The sequence below is a fragment of the Magnolia sinica genome, chromosome 6 (assembly GCF_029962835.1).
Source record: "Magnolia sinica isolate HGM2019 chromosome 6, MsV1, whole genome shotgun sequence".
Taxonomy (NCBI): domain Eukaryota; kingdom Viridiplantae; phylum Streptophyta; class Magnoliopsida; order Magnoliales; family Magnoliaceae; genus Magnolia; species Magnolia sinica.
In genome coordinates, this window is record NC_080578.1 from 20,038,582 (window position 1) to 20,062,613 (window position 24,032).

A 24,032-nucleotide genomic window follows, 5' to 3' on the forward strand; every position below is an offset into this window, starting at 1 on the left:
TGCGAAGAAGCTTTTTTTGAACTGAAGTAACTCCTAACCTCAACTCCCATCCGAACCCTCCCGAAAGATGGGTTGGTATTCGAAGTTTACACCGATGCATCGACTAAAGGTCTAGGTTGCATATTAATGCAAAGGGGTAGGGTAATCGCATATGCATCAAGGCAGCTTAAGCTCCATGAGCGTAATTATCCAACCCATGATCTAGAGTTGGGTGCTATTGTATTTGCGTTGAAGATTTGGTGACATTACTTATATGGCGAATAGTTCGAGTTTTATACAATTCACAAGAGTTTGAGGTACCTATTCTCTCAGAAGGACATTAACATGAGGCAGAGAAGATGGATGAAATTTCTTAAGGATTATGATTTCTCATTGTCCTATCATCCAGCTAAAGCTAATCTGGTTGCTAATGCTTTGAGTAGAAAAGAATATAAACAAAAGAGTGTAGCCAACTTAATGGTGCATGAATGGGAAATGTTGAATTTCATTAGAGTTTGATATTCGATTAGATTTTCAAGAGAAGAAGATTTGTATATGTAATATTATAGTAAAATGAATCCTTAAGAAGCAAATAATTGAAGCTCAAATGAATGATGAGTAGTTTTTAAAAATGATAGCCAAGTATCAGAATGATAAGACTTCAGATTGGAGTATAGGGGACAATAAAGGAATTCAGTATCAAGGTCGACTCTATGTGCCTAATATTGTAGATCTAAAAGATGAGATTTTAAATGATGCGCACCGAACTAAGTTTACAATTCACCCGGGAAGCACAAAGATGTACCACAATGTAAAATGATCATTTTGGTGGATGAATATGAAGAGAGAAATCGTCGATTATGTGTCGAGATGTTTTCTTTGTCAGCAGGTGAAGGCGGATCATCAGAACCCATCAGGATTATTGCAGCCTCTGAAAGTACCTGAGCAAGGTGTTCAATATCGGTTACGTATCGGCCATATTGGCCGATATATAACGATAACAGCCGACCTTGTTACGCGTTACGGGGTCGTAACGGCCCACTCCCCGATTTTGTGACTGTAATGGTCCCGTAACGGCCGTTACTGCCCAATAACGGTCAGAAAATGACTAGTTTTTTTTCTCTCTTTAAGGTTCGATTTTTCACTTTTTTTGATACTTTTTACTTCTAAATTCTTCATAAATCATTCTATTGCAATTTTTGACCACCCTTAGCTTGAATTTAAGGATCAAAACAAGTTATATTAAGGATTTTCTTGATTCGAAGCTCCGTAGGCCATTTTCCAGAAATTCCTCAAAAATAGGTATTTATACTTTTTATTCAATGTATTGTTGTTTTAATGCTAGAATATGATGTGTTAATCATAATAGAACATATTAATGTCCATTTAATAGATTATAGTTCTGATTTTATATATTTTTATATTTTTTTCTATTTACGCACTATTTTCGGCCCTTTCTTTAAAAATTCGAAAAATCAATTTTTATTCAATATTTTGTTGTTTTAATGGTAGAATATGATGTGTTAACCATAATAAAATATATTAATGTCCATTTAACAGATTATCGTTGTGATTTTATATTTTTTTATATATTTTTTTCTATTTACGCACTACTTTCAGCCATTTTTTTAAAAATTCGAAAAATCAATTTTTATTCAATGTGTTGTTGTTTTAATGGTAGAATATGATGTGTTAATCATAGTAGAACATATTAATGTCCATTTAACAGATTATAGTTGTGATTTTATATATATATATTTTTTTCTATTTACGCACTATTTTCGATTATTTTTTTAAAAAATTGAAAAATCAATTTTTATTCAATGTTTTGATATTTTAATGGTAGAATATGATGTGTTAATCATAGTAGAACATATTAATGTCCATTTAATATATTATTGTTGTGATTTTATATTTTTTTCTATTTGCACACTATTTTCGGCCCTTTTAAAAAAAAATTGAAAAATCAATTTTTATTCAATGTTTTGCTGTTTTGATGGTAGAATATAATGTGTTTATCATAGTAGAACATATTAATGTCCATTTAACAGATTATTGTTGTGATTTTATATTTTTTAAAATACTTTTTTTCTATTTTCGCACTATTTTCTGCCATTTTTAAAAAAATTCAAAAAATCAATTTTTATTCAATGTGTTGTTGTTTTAATGGTAGAATATGATGTGTTAATCATAGTAGATCATATTAATGTCCATTTAACAGATTATTATTCTGATTTTATATTTTTTTCTATTTACGCACTATTTTCGACCATTTTTTTTAAAATTCAAAAAATCAATTTTTATTCAATGTTTTGCTGTTTTAATGGTAGAATGTAATATGTTAATCATAGTAGAACATATCAATGTTCATTTAACAGATTATTGTTGTAATTTTATATAAGTTTATATATTTTTTCTATTTACACACTATTTTCGGCCCTTTTTTTTTAAAATTCGAAAAATTAATTTTTATTCAATGTGTTGTTGTTTTGATGGTAGAATATGATGTGTTAATCATAGTAGAACATATTAATGTCCATTTAACAGATTATTGTTATGATTTTATATTTTTATATATATATTTTTTTCTATGTTCAAATTAGTGACTTTATATTTATATTTTCTTATTTTGGACAGATTTTGGAGCTTCTTAGAGTTTAGAACATAAAATCATATTTATTGATTAGATTGAACTTTCTGTTATTAATCTATTTACATTAGGTTTTCGAGATTTAAATTAATTAATTCGTTAATTCTCCCAGAAAAAGTAAATACCGTATATAAATTTAGAATAGCAAGTAGACTCACAATCTCACATAGACATATAGTTCATAAACTCATATCTAATCTACCTAAGGAAATGTCTAGGTCTGGCCAACAAGTGAGGATATTGGATGACAACATTGTCAGAGGGTTGGTGGTACTAGGCACCAAATGAAGTGCAACTAATGGGATAGACTAGTAACTGGTGGAATTACGCGTCTCAAACAACATTTGACACATCGAAAGGGTCAAATTGCGGGATGTACTCGAGTATCAAAAGAGATAATGATTTTAATGCAAGCCAGTCTGAATGAGTCGAAGGGTAAACATGCTGTTGGACGAAGAAAGATGAGATTTTGCATGCAGCTCGACATGAGGTGTTTGCTCCTTAACATATGAATGTTCGTGATGAAGATATTATTGATTCTGACGAAGATTCAGATCAGGAATTAACTATAACTAGGAGAGAGAGTTTGCGTTTTGCTCGTGAAGAGGAAGAATGTCGTCGCATGTTTAGTGTGAGTGGGTCACTACGTGATACATTGGGGGGGGGGGGGGGGGGGGGGTAGTGCGAGTGCGACTGCTTTTGCAGGTGGGGGTGGGGTAGGTTTGGTGGGTTACGACATAAGTTTGGGAGCCGACGAGAGGCTTCTTCACATGATGCCCATATACATTTGGATGAAGAAGTAAATGAGCGTAAGAGACCCTCTATTGATCCAATCCTGTTTAGGAAAGAATTAACTAAACAAAAGAAGATGAAACAAATGTGGAGTAGAACTTCCATTGAGAAGCTAGGTAGGACAGCAACAAAGTTATTTATATATACCAACGTACCTCTTAACGCGGCCAATTCTCCAAATTGACAGGTGGTAATTAATGCAACAACAGAAGCAGGTGAAGGAATTAAAGCTCCTACAGCTAGGGATATTAGGAGGAAATTGACAGATGTAGAGTATGCGGATGTGAAAGCATATGTGGCTACCTTTAAATCTGTATGACAGGTCAGAGGATGCACGATCATGTGCAAGGTTGGACTGGCCCACCCAGACGCAGCATGATCAACTTCATGGTGTACTGTTGCTTGGGAACTATATACTACAAGTCAATTGATGCCTCAGCCGTAATAAAAAATTCTAATTATATTAATGGACTAATGGATGAAATTTGAGAAGAGAATGTGGTAGAGATTGTGACGGATAATGAAGCATTATATAAGCTTGCAGGACATAATTTAATGAGAAAGAGACCACATATTTTTTGGTCACCATGTGTTGCCCATTGTATTGATCTTATATTGGAAGATATTAAGAAGAAGAAGAATGTTAAGGAAATGGTCAAAAGGGCAAGAGAAGTGATAACGTTTATTTACAGCCATAATCAAGTAGTCGTAATAATGAGGAAGTTCACAAAAGGATGAGAGTTGCCGAGGCCTGCGGTGACTAGATTTGCAACAAACTTTATAGCATTAGAGAGTTTATACCAGCATAGGGGAGAGTTGAGTGAGATATTCGCTTCCCGAGATTGGCTCAACACAAAACATGGGCAAAAGACATTAGGAACACCGGTTGAAATTGCGAACACCATACGAGACAATAAATATTAGAAGAGGGTCAAGTCGATCTTAAAGCTGATGGAGCCACTAATGAGGGTACTCCATCTTGTTGAAACCGACGCACCTACCATGAGCTTCCTATACGATGCCATGGATAAATCAAAGTTGGCAATTCAATGTGATTGTAGAAGCTGGGAGTCTTATTGGAGGATGATCGACAAGAGATGGACAAAACAACTCTATCACGATCTTCATGCAGCAGGTTACTACCTAAATCTCAAGTATAGATATGCCCAATCATTTGTTGCGGATAATAAAGTTTGTGTCGGGCTAGAGAATATGATAAAGAGATTAGAGCTTGACTTAGATATGCAAATAAAGGCGTTGAATGAAATAGATATATTTGGAAATCGCCTGGATAGCTTTAGAGATGCTCTTGCACAACATGCAGTATCTAGGTTGCAACCGGTTGAATGGTGGATGAATTTCGAAGAGAGTATGAAGGCTCTCCAAAAAATTACAATAAAAGTCTTGAGCCAGACAACATATTCTTCTAGCCGCGAAAGGAATTGGAGTTGTTTTGCATTTATTCATTCAAAGAATAGGAAAAAATTGCAAACTAGGACGTTAGATAAACTTGTTTTCATGCATTACAACATGAAGTTAAGAATGCGACGACATCATAGGAGCATTACAGCCGCCAAAGGCACAGACTACTGTCTAATAAACTTGGACAATATTTATGATGAGGACGACTCGCTTCTACCTTGGTTGGAAACATGGGAAAAGCAAATTGAAGAGGATAATGAAGAATTGAAAATTGATGACCCACTAATACGCATACCGCAACAAGAGAGTCGTGCAGCTGTGTTAGACCCAGAAAGAGGGGCGGCTTTTATGCCAAGTACGGCTCAAGATCAACAGAAGAGTATGAGCAGCGGTAGCGTGACCGTGTCGGATGATGGTGATGATGATGCTCTTGCCCCTGGTGCTGACACTTCCGGTGTTGCTCACACACCATACAACAGTCTACAGATCGCGAGGCCGATGAACATCGACGAGGTAGTACACGAGGTCGGATTTATGAGTGTACTGAGTCACGATACAACCAGCAGGAGGAGGGTAGGTCTAATGGTGCACCGGGTCTGGGAGGTCCGAAACATCAGCAAGCCCATGGTCCAGGGCATTATGATGGATATTCTTGTGGCCAATTGGATTATGGTTATACTGAGCCTATTTTATTACATCCATGTTGGAGTAGTCCTCCTGATCCATATCCATATGATTATAGATATGCAAATCCAAATCCAAGTTACACATCACAAACACACTCTCAATCTCAAGATTCTCAACAACCTAAGTACGAGCATTAGTATGGCTATTCGACGGGCACTGGTGGATATCCTTATTCGGAGTCAAGGTCATTGCCTAGTCAGGATCAATCATCCTTTGGTTTCATTGACCTAGTATTTCCTTCTGGCACTGGATATTATGGATATGCAACACCTCCACCTATTGGACAGCCTCAGCCTGATGATGATGATGACAATGATGTGGAGGTCGAGCAACCACAAAAAAGCAAAATTTCATTTTGGTGGTGACTTGTGAATTTTATTATGGTTAATTGTGAGTATATATTTGTATTAAAGTAAGTATTTGCAGCAGTACTATTGCAAGCACACACATTGCCTAACTTGTATTTAAAATAATTCCCCTGACAACCAATCAAGTAATCCTTAATCAAGTTGCAGGAGAGTATATCAGACACTACTAATTTTTTATTTATTTATATTCTTGACTTAAGGATGACTGTCAGGTCATAGGACAGGACAGGAATCATAACCACAGGAACAGGATAAGAGGACAAGTCTCTGACATGTTGAAGAATGAAGACTTTAAAATAGAATGAACATTGTAATTTATGCAAATCTGAACTTACTCTAGTCTAGACTCTAGAGTAGAGACCTCACTCCTCCTCGGGTATGTTAAATTGTTAATAACTTAAATATAGAATAAATTATGAAAAATAATTGCAAACACTTACACACGTAAGATATTACATTCATTCTAATATATTTATCATTGATAGTAGATAGTTAGAAAATTAAATACACGAGTTTTGCAATCAAATCCAGGTTGTTTGGTGCATAAATTCATCAGACTGTCCAATACAACTTCTCATCAAAGAGTGGACTGTTACACCATCATAATCATCTTCCAAATTATAAATGAATGTATATTTGGAATATTTAGAATATTCCAGATTTAATCCATATTTTTTTGGCAAAAACAAAAATAAAAATTACACCGTTACAGGCCGTTACGCCCTTGTATCGGCAGATACGGGGCGTATCCGTATCGATAACGGTGGACACCGTTATGCCCACCAATATCGATACTGAAGACCTTGTACCTGAGTGGAAGTGGTATTGCATCTCTATGAACTTTATAGTTGGTCTTTCTAAGATGCAGAAGAAGCATGATTCGATTTGGGTAATTATCGATCGACTGACTAAGCTAGCGCACTTTATTCCTATCCATATCAATTATTCAATGGAGGAACTCGCCAAACTATACATCAAAGAAATAATGATACTTCGTGGTGTCCCTGGTTCTATTGTATTAGATTGAGGCCCACGTTTTACTTTGCGATTCTGGATAAGTCTACAGGAAGCTATGGGTATGACTATGGACTACAGCACAACATATCATCCATAGTCTAACAGGCAAACAGAACGTGTGAATCAAATATTAGAAGACCTGTTACGCGCATGCGCTCTAGATTTCAAGGGAAGCTGGGATGACAACGTACATTATGTTGAATTCGCCTACAACAATGGTTACCAAGCAAGTATTGGTATGGCTCCGTACGAAGTCTTATATGGACGTCCTTGTCGAGCACCTAACTGTTGGGCCGAAGTAAGAGAGAAATGTTTAATTGGGCCAGATGTTGTCCAAGAAGCTATTGAAAAAATTGAAATCATTTGAAAGCGACTATAAGCCGCTCAAAGTTGTCAAAAGAGCCACGCCGACAATCAAAGATGAGATCTAGAGTTCACAGTAGGAGACCACGTGTTTTTGAAGGTTTCTCCCATGAAGAATTGATGTGGTTTGGTCCCAAGGGAAAACTCGCACCACGTTTTATTGGACCATTTGAAATATTAGAGCGAATTGGGGCAGTGACATATCAGCTTGCATTACCTCCTCATTTGACCAATGTCCATAATGTTTTTCATGTATCGATGCTAAGTATAAGAGGGATGATTCTCATGTGATTGATTGGCAAGTTCTCGATTTGCAGGAAGACACATCTTACATGGAGAAACTGGTTCGAATATTGGATCGTAAGGAGCACGTGTTGCGCACTAAGACATTTCATTTAGTCAAGGTTTTATGGAGTCATCATGAAGTAAACGGAGCATCTTGGGAGCAGGAAAGAGAAATTCGCAAGAAATATCCTCATCTCTTTGAGTAATTTCAAGTAAATTTCGAGGACGGAAATTTTCTTTTAGGGGGGTAGAATGTAACGCCCGTGAAAACTTAATGATAATAATAAAAAATAAATAAAAGATTTTATTTTTAAAAAAAATCTTATCTCTATCTTATCCCTATTTTATCTCTATCCTATCTCTCCCTTATATATATATATATCCATAAACCCCCCTTTTATCCCTCTAAAAAAAGGGCACCCTGCGACGATTGATAAAGGGGGGTAAATTATATGCTAATCTATGCCAAATTGCATGAAATTATAATTATACGTTGAATTTACTTACCAAGACAAGTATCTATGGTAGTTATAAAAATGATACATTCATATATCATTCATCTTCCATTACATTTACATAATGCATGGTCGATCCTAGGGGCCCTCCCTGGAAGAAATGTCGATCCTGGTAGAGCATTACCAGATGCGGGTTGACGATCTCCAACCCAAGCAGATGGAAGATCATCTGATGCATTCATACACCATTTGTATCCATATCATTGCGCATACATTTTTACATTTAGTACTTTGTATTATTTTAATTGCTATGATTACGAACCATGCTGAGTTATTTCACTAAGCTTGGCCAGCTTACCATTTTATCGATGGAAAAACTATACAGATGAGCCATTAGCAGATGATGTGGTGCAGGAACCGGAAGGATCCACCGCACCTGAACACGACCCATGTGAAACGTGATCATACTTGTCTGAAGATGAAGTGGCGGCATTAGACCATTTCTAATTATGTGATTTATTTGCTAGAATAATTTTGATTAGCTTATAATGCATATTGGTATTGATTGTGAGATTTTAAGAAACTGTTTAGATTTATCTCATTGAAACCATGTTGGTCTGGAATAAACATATTTATAGTATGATGATATAATAAATGAATGATTTTTAAGGTTATATTATTTAATGATTGTCAAGATTTATATATGCCTGATTGATTGGTGCTACGTGTTATGTATGTGTGATTGGAATTGGGGTGGAACTTAGACTGAATCTAATTATCACCTCTAATTAAACTGATTAAGGAATTAAGTTAGTACACTGTGTGTACGAGTTACGAACTAAAACTCGGGTCTGAGGGTGCACACTTTGTACCCGGATTTTGGGGCGTGACATGAAGAAAGGAAAACACCTCTTTACCCACATGCTAAGAAACAGTTATCATCATCTACTTCTATAATAGGTGAAATCGATGTTTTCTACGGTCACTACTCACTAGTGTAGAAGTATTTTCCTTTTTTTTTTTTTTTCAATAACATATTAGTGCAACATAATATAAAATAAAAATAAAACAACCTTTTCAATGAAGGTTATATGTACCTCGGCCGCTCTCCTCGTCTTAAAGCAACAAAGCAAAATTTCTCATCCTCAAAACCACGTAAAGGTTCACCCTTGGACCGCTGCAAAATATCATGAACATGAGTAAAGATGGATAAATACATAAACTAATAAACAAGTGTGAAAATGATAAAATTAATAAAATCGCCATCTTTCAAGAAGGAAAAAGGTCCCCTACCTCTTGTAACCCTAAATAAATATCAAATCAACTACCAAGAAGCTACAATATAATTAGACAAAACTCCATCACAACACTTGGAGTTAAAGATATAGGTAATAGATAATTGACAATTCATCTCTAAGGCATATTAACAACCTGACAAACCATTCTACCAGCTGAAACGACCTCCTCACCATTCTCTCTCACCATCTACTATCCCACGGTTACACATTGTTTCTTAGTGGTAGACATACGGGACATGATCTAGAGCACTGGACATAGTCTGCCTCCATGCCCTTGCTGCCAATGTGGCAAACATGGCCTAGATGCAAATAGAGAATGGGCCTCAGTCCAAGAATCACGATGTTTCGACAGCTGTAATCCTTTAATTGGTGAAGCACAAATGTACACTAAAAGATAGTAGTCAGCAATATCTCGCATTCAGTGAGGACAGGCCAATTTATTAGATCATTACAATAGTACAATCATAGAAAATTCAACCAATCAATGGCGGTGTCTGTTGGATGCCTGTTTGGATCATGTATCATACATGATCTGGAGGCATGAAATTGCAATCTCACAGAGGCAGTGGATCAGCTCCCTGAACATAGATGCACACATAAGGCAGATACGTGCATAAAAACCAATGTCTTATTACTGGTGTGCTTACAGGCCATAAACTGAGAATTCAAGACCAAAAAAAAAAACCTTTATAAAAGAATACGTTACTTTGTTTAGGTCAAGCAAGGTCAGACAGGACCTGTACCATGATCAAGATGGGTGGGTGAAAATGGACTGATTCTAGAGGCCTAACATAGATGTCAAGCTAATTGAAATACCTAACCTATGTTCACCAACCAAACCATGTCCTTTTTTATGGGCAAATCGCAAATTTGATTGAAAAAGAAGATAGCAAGATAAAGGCCCCTCAAAAAAGGACACCAAAGCTACAAGGAAGACTGACACTACCTATTACTTTCCTATTTTTAAGCCTCTCCCAAGAAGTAAAGCCCACCTACTCCAAATCTTTTCCGTTATTCATCAAAAGAAGCACCTTCAGCTCAGTCAAACTAACTGCACTTGTAAATCTCCATGAACTGTCCAACTTGGTTGAGATACTTAACATATTTAAAAACTGAGAAAATCATAGAATGCATAGAAGTTGTTTTGTTGTTATCATCGACTTCCAGTGCACTCAAGACACTAATCTTCTAGTATTCGATTTCTTTGAACTTTTTTTAAGAAGAAAAGGAAAGTTGAAAAACATAATTGACAAGACAAAGTACGACTCAACTGGACCCTCATCATCAAATCTTGGGTTTTTTCATCTTGATTAATACCCGCCTCATATCATAAGATTAGATCTGCAGCAACTTTTGTGAGACCTGCAGACAACAGAAAGTTTTGCTCAAGACATGGCTCTAAAGTGGGGCAGCAACTTGGACTGGGCTTAACACAACTCAATTGGGCCAACCCAATTGTGACATGCGTTGGTTCAGATTGAATTTTACTAACTGAATTTAAATTTGGGCTGGACTCAGGTTGAGCCATTACCTGACCTGATCCAACTGGAAATACACATGATTGAGTTGGGTACGGATCAAGCTGGGGTTGAGCATGGCGAGGATTTTCCTAACCTGTTTTAAACTCAGGTCAGGTTCAAGTTTGCCCCATCTTGACTCGAGTTGCACCTCTACTCATGGTCCAAATAACCATATAGCATCAGCCAATATGAGCGCATTGTAGTCATATCGTCCAGTACTTAATTCTCGATACAAGGATGATATGGCCCGCTTCAAAATTGATACCCACATGCCCATGTGTATCCCATTGCAACTAAGATGCCTATATGAGGTCATTTTTCACTTTCCTAACATTTTTCTTATATTTTTTCATTGCAGGTGTAGAGGAAGGCTAGGAACTACTTTTCATCAAGATTTAGCCATAGTTTGGAGACAAAAACATAAGATGAGCATGATTTGGCGAATATGAGTTCAAAAGAAGTGTTGTTCATAATGAAAATAATCACATTTATAATGACAATACATCAATCAAAATGGTGTATAATAAACAAATAAACTTCAAATTTATATATTACGTTTACGTGCCACCCTATATCCCCACCCTGAGCCAACAAGTGAAAGCACAATACTTGATTTGTCATTATAATCACAGATGTTTTAATTCCAAAGGCATGTGTGGTGGTTACCATAATGTTCAGTCAAATATGTAATGGAACCCGTAAAAACTGGTGGTCAACCAAAGAATTTCTAATTTCTATAAGCTTTAAATTTAGAGGTAACAGGACTCAAAAACTGAGCTTTCAGCAGGTCAGGCTGACAGATAGTATTCTTACAAAAGAAGGGAAAGATGAATTGTAGAATACACGGCAAAAACACATACAAATGATAGATACTTTTGTTTCTCATGTTTTTTTTTTCCTCTTCCTAATACTTCTCCACATTTTCTTGGTCAAAGAAAGAATTGTACAGTCAGATACACTCCATATAGAGTACTGTTTTGAGGCCTGACCAATGTCCCCTCTGATACCAATATTCAGAACCTTTCCCCTACTCCAAAGTGCAGGTCTTAGGATTCAACGTTCCACAGTGAACCAAGTACAGTTCAATATGCAACAAAAGAAATTGCCAGAATCAGGTGCCAGATTGCATAAGAAAGAGAAACCTCATGATGAACAGCAACAACGTATAATATCAAGAAAGAGGAACTATAAAATGCTTGATCGAGCTTTTGTTCGGCCTAAAAAAATTTACATGTTGTATCCACCCTTTGGTAATCAAAATCGCGCATCATGTGGACCATGGTGGATGGAAGGTTGTCGTCGTCATCATCATCATTATAATCATCTAAGCCTTATCCCAACTAATAGGGGTGGGCTACATAAATCCTTTTCTGCCATTCCACTCTATCAAGGGCCATAACTTCAGTTAGACCATAGGTCATCAAGTCTTTTCGTATTACCTCCACCCATGTCTTTTTGGGCCTTCCCCTTGCCCTTTTAGAGCCTTCAACTTGTACCAAGTACCAACTCACTCCTAACCAGCACAATTTTTAGTCTCTGTTCCAGAAAATGATCCTCAAGAATCAAGATTTGATTTGGCCTCCACTAAATGTGAGCCACTGGTGTAATTTGTCCATTTTCATTCAGGTGGTTGGGATTATCTGATAGAGTGGATGTTAGGGAATGGGCTGACACATGGGGCCCACCAGATCAACGGCTTAGGTTACAAAAGAGGGGGGGATAAAAAAATGTTGCTCTCTATTGAGCATCATATAATGAAAAGTCTAGCAAGAACTACAGTCAACAAACACCTTGTGAGCATAACAGTAGACAAAATTTAAAGAGGACCACCTTATATGCACGTTGTGATGACGTCCTCTCCAAGCGCTGAACAAAATGACAATATTTTTCTGATTTCTCCAATGGGCAAGCTCCATCATGAGCACACTACAATGAGAACACTTAGTCAGACATCGCAGCAAACAACATATCAAAACAGGCAAGGAATGTACAACAAAAATTATGAAACCCACAGGAGCAACCACAAATGCACCACTTTTATGAGCCACCACATTGTTGGCAGTATCTGACATGTCCCTAGAAGCGTTAACTGCATCATCAGCTTTGCGGCATTTCTTGACAGTCATAAACATAGAATCAATAAATGGAGAAATGGATACTCAGAGGACAAAAACATATCAATTTAATAGCATAAATTAGCAGATCCAAAAGACAAGGAAGCTTCAAATGCACAAATTCATGTGAGCATCTTGTTAAGCACAGTACTGAATTGAAGGATACAATAAGCTTACCCTTTTCGCCATCCATAAGAGATGAGACCGCATTTGAGAAATAATGCTAAATCCATGTGGAGTTCCAGGCTCAACCAAAACCTACCCCAGATTCAGAAAATACAACAAAAAAGTGTTCACCCCACAAAATTATTACAAAACTGAAAGAATTCTGCTGTTAACACATCCCCATTAAAAATAGGGAATTTTACAAAATAGTACCTCATTAATATGATATTTACATTCCGGTACCTTTTTGGTTAAGTTTTCATTAAGCTACCTCATTAATCAAGCTGTTGTCAAACGGGTACCTTCCATTAGTTTTCTCTAACGTCCGTTAGTTTAAAGATTGATTTTTCTTAAAATGACGAAAATGCTCACCAATTCATGAGGTTGCTTAATAAGGAATTAAATAGGTACCTAGATGTAAATATTTGTTCTTATTAAAAATATCTGAAAACAAAAAATAAAATAAAAATAAAATCTAAACAGGCTGAATGCATAGCAATAGGGGCATGTTACTAGTCGGTATTTTGTGGGACCCACCATAATGTATCAACACAGTCCGTCTATTTTTCCAGATCATTTTAAGGCACGAGCTCAAAAATGAGGACGATCCAAATCTCTTAGGACATCATCATAGGAAATAGTGGTGATTGAACGACCACCATTAAAAACTTCCTAGGACCCATCTTAATGCCCACCATAAATTTTATTTTCCATCCAACCTGTTGATTAGGTCAAACAGAAGGGAAAGAAAACAAATATCAGCTTAATCCAAAAAATTTCAAGCCTACGAGAAGTTTTTAATGGTGAGTGTTATCACCACGGTTTCATGATGTGTAGTCCACCTTAGACTTGGATCTGCCTCATTTTTGGGCTCATACTCTAAAATAATCTGGCAAAATGGATAGACGGTGTGAATTAAACACATACATTATGGTGGGGCCCACAGAGCACCGTATGCAATCCAGGTTAAATGCACCACCTTGGTGTCTCTACCCGACACAGATTGCCTATAGCCCTAGTGGAGGAAATTCATACCAATGTTCAAAGTGTTGGTATCACTACAAGTTTCGCTGGCCAGGGATACGGAAACAATATCGATATCGCCGATAATATCGTTGATAACCGAAAATGCGGGGAAACATGGGAAAAACATTGGAATTTTCAGCGAAACTTCAAAAGATGTTAAAATGTACACATTTGCGTATTTAAAAAAAAAAAAAAAATTGCAAAAAGAATGCATATATAACAAGTTTCCATTTAATGGGGCCTTAAAAGCATGTGCTGTTGTAAGAAATTAGTCCAATCATCCCATCCGGCCTATTTAACCATCCAAAAATACATCGATATTGCAAAATATCAACAACACATGATATTTCATTAGGAAATCATTAACAATTAGAAAGGAAACGAAAGATTGTGGTCTCAATATTGCGTATGTTGCGATATCGATAATATCGAGATATTATCAATATTATCAATGATAAATTGAACATTACATACAACCACGTGCCCATGAAAAACAAATTGAAATTTTTTGTAATAAACAAAATTTTGATGATATCAATATGTTGGCGATCTTATTGAAATATCGTCAATACACTTATAATACAAGCATTACCTAGAATTTACATAGTTGAAAATATTAGCGATACATTGGCGATATTGATGCATTGGCAATACAAGCGACACCTAGAATTTACGTAGTCGAAAATATTGGCGATTACATTAGCGATATTGATACGTTGGCGATACTTAGCGATACATTGCTAATACCTGAAATTTTTGATACCACCGATGTTATCGGTATTGCTACCTGTGTTATCGGTATCGTTGAGCTGGAGATAAAGAAAATATCGGAGATATTTCAATAATATCAGAGATAATTCGAACACTGGTTCATATAATCAAAAACGATGTGGGCCAATAGAGATTCCTATCACAAAGCCACTCCATCCATCAGTTTTTCAAGACCACAATAGGACAGGATTCAGGCAGATCGAAAAATCATGTGGACCACACCAAATTAAACTGTGGGAAAGCAAACATTCACTGTTGAAACTTTCCAAGAGCCGACCATGATGTTTATAGGCTATCCAAACCACTCAGATAAAGTGTAGGCACAAATATGATATCTTGATACAAAACTTTTGTGCCCCCACAATTTCCATTGGTGGGCATCCAATCCCCGCCGTTTCATGTAGTGTGGCTCACATGAGTTTTGGATCTGTCTGATGAACAGTGTGGTTTTGTTATGAAAAGTCTGTGGGCCCCACGCAGCCTTGGACTACAGGAAGTCTCGGGAGCACAGTCAATCTGTGTCTGTGCAGGTTAAAGGTTTCGGGACTAAGTGCGGCCTCGGCTTCAGCCAACGCAGTGCGCCCTGATCGCGGGGCCTGCCTTCATGTATTTATTGTATATCCATGCCTTCCATCCATTTTGCCAGCCCCTTTTAGCCCATAAACTCAAAAATTAAGCAGATCCTAAACTCAGATGGATTATACCATAGGAAACGGTGCTGATTGAACGCTCACCATTAAAAACTTCCTTGTGAGCATAGGCCCACAGCAATGCCCACAATAATGTTTGTTTGCCATCCAAGCCATTGATAAGGATAGGTCTGGGTGAAAGCAAAATGCAAATATCAGCTGGATCTAAAACTTCTGTAGCCCACGAGAAGTTTTTAATGGTGAGCGTTCATCGCCACTGTTTCCAGTTTTTAATGGTGGGCGCTCATCACCACTGTTTACCACAGTGTGGCCCACCTGAGATTTGGATCTGCCTTATTTTTAGGCTTGAGCCCTAGAATGACTTGGCAAATTGGATGGATGGTGTGGATTGAACATGTACATCATGGTGGGGCCCACAATGCATCGTATGAATCCGTCCCCACGTCAAAGGCCCCGTGATGTGGGCATTTTCGTCATTTTAGGAAAATCATACTTTAACCTGGCGGATGTTAGAGAAACTTAACGGAAGATACTTGTTTGACAATAACTTAATTAATGAGGTAGCTTAATGAAAACCTAATTAGAAAAGGCACCAGGATGTAAATACCATATTAATGAGGCACTATTTTGTAAAATTCCCTTTAAAATATAAAGAAATTGCAAATAAATTTGTTTTATTGATAAAACCGCTTAAGAAACTTAATTTTAGAATTGAATACCCATGCCAGACTACTGCTCTGCGGTCTTTCCCACAGTTTTTCAACATTCATTTTCTTTCAAATTTCATAAGCATTGTACACTGAACACCCTTTTATTTTCCACTCTCCAGTGGATTTCAAACTATTTTCTACTGTCATTTTCATTCAATCTTCTTGCTTACCATCCACCTTTATCAACATTAGATTAGCTTCTGAATATTCCGAAATCTAGCCAAGCTCATCATAGGTCCAAAATCAACTTGAATCGACCAAAAGCAAGATTAGAATGTCTAACTTGTATATTTTTGCACTGAGACGAAAGAGTGTACCAGGATGTCTCTCGTAAGATCCCAAAGTTGGCGAGCTATAGTAATTCGGTCACTCAGTGATGGAATCTCCCCAAGTACATACGACTTCATTTGGTGGTTTCAAACAAGACATATTAGGTTAGTGCCGGCAGAAATAGCTGGGAAAAAAAAAATCATGCTCACACAAGCTGAAGGAAAAAGAATGCTAATCACAGAAATCATATTTTTAGATGAGAAACAATATTTGAGCAATTATCTGATGGGAATGCATTGAAATAGGATAAAACGGGAACGAACAGAGGACATCCGAAGTCACCACGAAACATACCCATGTGCAGCTCAAACCTAACAATAGTTACCAGACTGAGAAACAAATGCAGGACAAGATAAATAGAACAGATGCAGGAAAAGTCATTTTCATGGCATGGGACAGATGTGGGTATTGGGAAATGAAAATTGATTATCACAATACAACAGAAAATAAAAGCAAGAACTTATTACCGAAACACAGCACTGTTGTCAAAGTACATGTCGTTTTTCAAGATCCACTGCAACAAAGCAATTTCAGCAGTAGAATCCCCTGTAATACTAGAATTCACTTACAATCCTAGAAGTTCCAACAGTCCTCTGCTTCATGCTACTCCACGAAATCAAGATACCTCCCATGATATAGACACCATGAAGTGGGTATTCTAAACCTTGTGAAGGGAACCAAAACTCCTTGTCAATGGAACTAAGGTTTCTACCACTGTTATTCTTTATCTAATATCACATGAGAAAGTGAAATCTCAGGAATTAATTGCAGTAGACAATATGGAGATTTTCAAGTAAAAAATTAATACCCTGAGAAGATAAAAAAGGGCAGTGTCTTTACTAACAAAGATAACAGTGAAAAAGAAGCAAAAGAGAAAAGCAAGCTAGTTATCTCTTTAATAGGAAATGTAAGTGACACAGAACTGTCCGGTCAATCAATGGGAGACCACGATCAGGCCCATCCAAGGGTCACGATGAAATATCCAACCATCTATTGAAGATCTATACCATCCCTCCACTCATCTGCCTAGATTGAAGATCCGGACAATATCAGGGCTCTATTGTGTTGATAAAAGATCAGAACCTTACCAATGATCTTGATGAGTGTTTTAGACAAGATCAACGTCTGATTGACTACTGACCCATTGAATCAAACAGATCACCAAAAACAGTAACCAGATGGACTATGGGACCACAAGTTCAACTGTGAGCTCTTTAGCGATTTTATACAAACATTTAAGAAGAAATAGATTTTCACACAAACCATACAGCTCTATAGTTCATATAGTTATGTGTAACTGTGTAAGTATTTAGTTTTGGTATTTTAGCAATATTAGGAATCCTAAATAGGTTGAGTATTGGTTGGAGAGCTTCTATAGGTTATTTTCTTTTAAACACCAATTTGTGCAATTAGGAAAGGAATCTTGGACCAACAGGGTTCAAGCCTTTATTTGTTTTTGTTTATAAGTATTCGTATATGAAAACTATATACACCAGGATTTAAGAGAGGGATTATGATGATAATTTTTAATAAATAAAGCTATATTTTCTTTGTTTCCCATGTGGGGATTCAAAAACCTAGGAGAGATGCTTGTGAAACCCTTTGGTGTCACTCCTTGGGGCCTTTTGTGGAGCAATTGTGTGGTTACCATTGCTTTTTTAATTGCTTTTTTAAATTTCTTCATCTTTTGTAAATTATTGGATTGATTGGAGACAACATCTAGAGATGGAATTGATTATCGGGATTAAAAGTAAGTATTGCAAAGAGTGTCATGTTGGGGGTCTGTTTGCCCAAGGAGGAGCTTTTGGAGCTTGCTTCGGTGTTTGGTTGTGAGGCAGGTGAGTTCCCATCCACGTACCTTGAGTTGCCTCTTTGTATTGGCAAACCAGCTCCTCCAAGTTCTATTGATTTATTCATCATGTCCTAGCATGAGGTGGAGATTAGAAAGGAGTTGAAAGATACATGGCACCTTTTGTCACTTGGTGGGTCTCTGGGCAGTTTGGGAAGAAAGAAACGTGAGATGCTTTAGTAATTTGAGTCACTCTTCAGAGTGGGTTGTCTTGAGAACAAGAGGCATGTTTATTGAATGGGCCTCTCTCTTTCTCTCTTCTTCTTCTTCTTCTTTTTTTTTATTTTTTTAGGGGGGGGGAGGAGTTGGGACTTCTTGGCATTTGTTAATTATCTTATTGTCATCTTTATAAAAAAAAGAAAAAGAAAAAGCAATTGCTTATCAAAAGTGGAACATATTTGGATCTCATAGTCATAGTTTAAAACTCAAAAAGTTTGACTTGATATCAAGCCAGGTTGGGTAGACTCGATGATACCACCGAGTCCTTATTTGAATTGACTCAATATTTAATAAAATCAACAAAGTGATATTTAAGATAACAACAAGCATTTAAGACATAAATAAGTATTTAAAATGGTAGAATAATAACAACTTGCAATGGCTGGTTCAGTGGTGGCTTCGCATGATACTCTTGCTTGAATCTGAGGGTTTGAATCTCAATCCTTACAAATTTCATTTTTTATTAAACATGACACCCCAGCTAGGTCAGGTAGACCTGAAGACTCGATCTAGCCTTTGTTTGAATCAACTCGATATTTAATAAAATCAACCAAGTGATATTTAAGATAACAGTAAGCATTTAAGACAGATATAAATATTTAAAATGGTAGAATAATAACTTGCAATGGTCAGTTCAGTGGTGGTGTTGCATGATACTCTTGCTTGAAGCTGAGGGTTTGGATCCGAGTCCTTACACATTTCTTTTCTTTTTTTTTTTGTATTAAAACTGATACCCTGGACAGCAAGTGACTTGGTCAATTCACGTCAAGTCAGCCGAGTTTTCGAGCCAACTCAATGAGTCTTGTTGAGACTCAATCAAGTCAAGCTAGTCACCAAGTTTCCATGAAACTCAGGCTGGCTCGAAATCTGGGCGAGTCAAGTCGACTCGGCCAAGTTTTGAGTTGACCCACTGACTTTTAAAACTATGTTGGTAGCTTCTAGGTCAATTCCATCTTTAGTGCTCCACATTAATAATAAACACGAAGACTAAGCCAGGTCATATATTTCAGAAATTGCATAGGAGCTATTCTATGCATGATACAAAATTGCAGACACAATGGAAGAAACCAAACTTAAATGCATCATTGTTACCATACTGACAAAAATAAAAGTTAAAGAAACAAAAAAGGGATAGTTCAAAACACTTACAGCAATTACAAGGTCATGATCCCTCTCACCCTTTTCAAGATTTTGAGTCAATGCTTGAATGCTACCATAGCTTTGAATGAGTGGCAAGTCCTTCAAATCTTCCTCAAGACCCAACACAACAATGTTAGAATTCTACTTAACAATTCACAAGTTTCACATCAATATGTGTCTGTATGTGCATGTGTGTGTAGATTAATGGCACAACTTGCTACAAGCTAAAGCTACATTGTCATAAAAATGTCAAAAATATCCTGATTGGGCCCATCATATTATCTCTAGAATAACAAAAGCTTTAGAAGAAATCATTTATTTCTCAATCAAGTGTTCAAGAAACAACTCTCTATTACAATGCAATTTCAACCATCAGGTAAAACATCATCCAGGTTCATCTGAATTATGACCTATTGTGATGCAGGACAATTAACCACTTGCTCTAAAAGCTCGAACTGATAGAGCATGGCGAATTAATCCCTTTATCTCATAGCCCAAGCCCTACATCTCATGGGTTAGGATCTCGGCCAAACCCCCCTCGTGGGCCCCAAATCACATGGGTACTGCCTCACACAGGCCGCCCACACCGCGTGTGCCCCTACATCCCATAGGCAACCCCACTCGAGCCCAGTATGAAAATGTTCCTGCATTAATTACCCTCGGAGAGGAGTCTCGAACACGAGGCCTCCCGCTCTGATACCAATTTGATGCGGGACAATTAACCACTTGCTCTAAAAGCTTAAACTGATAGAGCATGGCGAATTAATCATTTTATCTCATAGCCCAGGCCCCACATCTCATGAGTTAGGATCTCGGCCGAACCCCCCTTGTGGGCCCCAAATCACATGGGTACCACCTCACACGAGCCACCCGCTTCACACAGGCTGCCCACCCCGAGTGTGCCCCTGCATCCCACAGGCAACCCCACTCGAGCCCGGTGTGAAAACGCCCTTGCATTATATTGTTTGTGAGTGATTCCTTTGTTGCTCAATGTCTGTAGATGCCACAACTTATGAAGATACTAAAAGATTGATAGACTCTTTAAGGTTATGAGAGTACTTGAAATAAATAATCTAGGTAAATAACAAGTTCTCGTGCTCAAACTACTATTTGATTAAAAGATTAAAACACATGAAGAAGAAATGAAAAGACAAGAAGATCCTACTCATGGTGATTAACTACCTTGCAAAAGGCTTTGACCAGTACGTTGCATTGCTTTAGATGGCTCTATTAAATTAGCTCTTTCCAAAGAACGAGGCCAAATCTCACGTAAAGCCCTGCAAGGCTCCAAACAAGAGTTGTGTAGGAAACTATTGTGATTGATTTGTATGAAAGAAAACACCATGAGATACACAGGTATATAAAAGAAAGATGGAACAATGCCTTGCTTTGTTTGTACTAAAAAAACATTCCACATATAAGCAATGTTGTTGAAGGGAATGAAACCAAGAACAAACTGCATCCCCCACTTCTAGATGCAAAATAGAATTCACAGTTGCTGGGATCAAAGACCAAAAAGTACAGGAACCAACTTGATATATGCCAGTTTGTACCCAATCAACATAAAGCTAGACAGCAAGAGGATGTCTTGGGAAACAAAAGTCATCTTTGAGAAGAAACCACTATATGGAGTGAAACCAGAAGTTGCAAAAACATGAGTAACAAAAAGGACCAATAGTCTTGAAAATGAAGTATGGATAACTTCATTTTTGTGGAGTACATCCAATAGTAGGAAAGATTCCTCACCATCATTTCAATATTCCCCAGCCCAAACTAGTAAATACACATTAGGATGATAGAAAGAAGCCCTTTAATGGTTAAACATGAGGTTTATCAACTGAAATCAGTCGAATTATTCATAAACGGATTTTGAATGGGGAGCAACGGAAGGAAAATATTCAACCTTTTCTAGAATGATAACATTAATATTACGTGAGCCATTGCCAAGCTAGGACACGATTTTGTTCAACACAAGGTTACCTAGAACATGGATCACACTAGCGCACGGTGCTAGAATGGACACTCTGTATACAACTACCTCTAGTACACAAAACACTAACAATAAGATCATTCAGGTCGCTCCGGTTCAAACTACCAAGTACATGCATAATGGTTATACGCATAATCTACACACAAAAGGATGATTTATTTTGCTATAGTCACTGCATTTGTGATATTAAATTACGTGTCCTCTACCAAATAAATCGGAGTGTGAAAATCTAAATTAGAGTTACCAAAGTAATATTTTTTTTAAAAAAGTATAGTGGATATTGGTTTGATACCATCAATTTGGTATCATTTGATTTTATTTTATTTTTTAAAAGAATTACAAAGTAGAGTGATCCAAACAGGAAACCACAAAGGAGGTAGAGATGTAGGTAAAATTGGTTTGATACCATGAATTTGATATCAATGAAAAAACAGCATTACTGGAAACATTACGTATGCTCAAGTGATTACGATGCATTCACCAAGTGAATTTAGAACAAAAACCCATCTTCAACATATTGAAAATATCACGTGTTCTCCTCATTCTTGAGCTCTCTAACAAAAGATTACCAAGAACACATTTTATATAATAATGAATTGCTGGCAATCTTTAATACGTGCAGCAACGATAGATGTACTACTTCGCACAATTTTTCAAGAAAATATCAAGATGATATACTCAAAGAAAAAAGGGGAAATTATTGAAATAAAGAAAATCTCCATATTAAAAGAATTTTACAAAGAGAATCAAATCAGAAACTCACCACAGTGCCGTACCCGGACCAGAGCCGAAATCCAACACCTTAGTAGGAGAAAATTCCGGAAGTCTCCGCCGCACCTGAAAAAAAGAAATTGAATTCACTCAAATGCCAACATGATCGAATTCAACACAGCCCACTTCGAGCAACTGAAAAAACTAATCGATTAAATGAAAGAGAGGAGATCCTACCCACCTCTCTGAGGACACGGTGGCATGCGGAATACACAGCAGGCATCCGAGCGGCAACATAAGCAACGGTCTCATCGTCTCTATACTTGAGACCAATGTCACCGTAGGAGGATTTGATCTTCCAGCGCTGGGAACGCTCCATGGATTTCAATGGGTCCTCAACGATCTCTTTGGAAGTAGAGGAGCAGAGCTGGAGGTTGACGTCCTTGATCTCGCTGAATGATTCGGATAGGCTTAGGACTTTCCTGTTCATGTGAGCCTTCTCCTGGTCTGGAATTCGAAGGCGGGGATCCAAAAGTTAGAAAGGCGGTAGAAGAAGAAGGGGAGAAGAGAAATGGAGGGATGGGACTTCATGTGGTTGGTGGAACCCACCTCGAAGGAATCTCTTGATGGCGCGGCGAAGGCGGAGAGGAATGAGGTGGATGCGCTGGGACTGCTTCGCGGCAGATCGAAGGGTTTCTGCCGTGAAGACCTTTGGAGCGGTCTCTGGTAGCAGAGACGCCATTGTCCCTTCCTTCCCTATGCTTTACCTTTGTAATAGGGATCGAGTTCGATGGGGTTTTAGTAGGGTTTTAGGTTCGCACGCTCGCATATGAGAACACAAGCGAATTATATAGCTTCCTGCTCTTGTAACTGAACAAACAAATGTAGAGCAGGACTCCTACGTTAGTTTTGTACCGTTTTAAAAGAATGATGGTGGCTATCCAGACCATCCAGACAGTGGGCCCTCATTGCGGATAGAGCATCTGGATAAAATTAACTGGCGTACCACGGACGCGGATTGGCTGGTGAATCACACATCAGCTATATAGCTGATGTATGTACGTGTCGTGCGAAGATGAACGCAGACACTCCCCGAGCTCCGAGTTGTACGAACGGTTCAAAGGAGATCAAAGTTGCATGTGCCACAAAATGATGTACTTATTATATCCAACCGTTCATCCAGTTTTTGAGATCATTTTAGTTCATGATCCAAAAATTGAATCATATCCAAAGGTAAACGGGACCACATCACAAATAGCAGTGGGATAATGATTTTCACCGTTAACACATTCATAGGGTCCACCATAACATTTATTTTCCATCAAATCTGTTCATAAGGTCACAAAGATATGGATGAAAATTAAAAACAAATATCATATTGATCCAAAACTTTTGTGACCCCCGAAAGGGTTTCAATGGTAGACATTCAATCCCTACTACTTTTCGCAGTGTGGTCCAATTGATCTTTAGATCTATCTTATATTTCCTACCAAGCTTTAAGATGAGCTCATCAAATGGATG

At 37.4% G+C, this 24,032-nt stretch overlaps 1 protein-coding gene across 4 annotated transcripts in view; it reads right to left on the reverse strand.

Moving 5' to 3' along the window:
- LOC131248473 (uncharacterized) overlaps positions 1–23,354 on the reverse strand; it is a 36,646-nt gene extending 13,292 nt beyond the window's left edge. The window contains exons 1-10 of one of the 4 annotated variants that reach the window (XM_058248753.1): positions 23,121–23,353; positions 22,753–23,018; positions 22,564–22,637; positions 20,993–21,120; positions 19,820–19,917; positions 16,590–16,673; positions 13,128–13,208; positions 12,849–12,950; positions 12,667–12,762; positions 9,116–9,195 (exon numbers count right to left, since the gene is read on the reverse strand). In XM_058248753.1, the coding sequence (XP_058104736.1) occupies positions 9,116–9,195; positions 12,667–12,762; positions 12,849–12,950; positions 13,128–13,208; positions 16,590–16,673; positions 19,820–19,917; positions 20,993–21,120; positions 22,564–22,637; positions 22,753–23,018; positions 23,121–23,253 (1,142 nt within the window). In that variant the 5' untranslated portion in view covers positions 23,254–23,353. Of the gene's footprint in view, positions 1–9,115; positions 9,196–12,666; positions 12,763–12,848; positions 12,951–13,127; positions 13,209–16,589; positions 16,674–19,819; positions 19,918–20,992; positions 21,121–22,563; positions 22,638–22,748; positions 23,019–23,120 lie in introns of those variants that run through there. The other 3 variants (XM_058248754.1, XM_058248755.1, XM_058248756.1) reach the window with 3 other exon arrangements.
- Between the last annotated feature and the right edge of the window lie 678 nt (positions 23,355–24,032).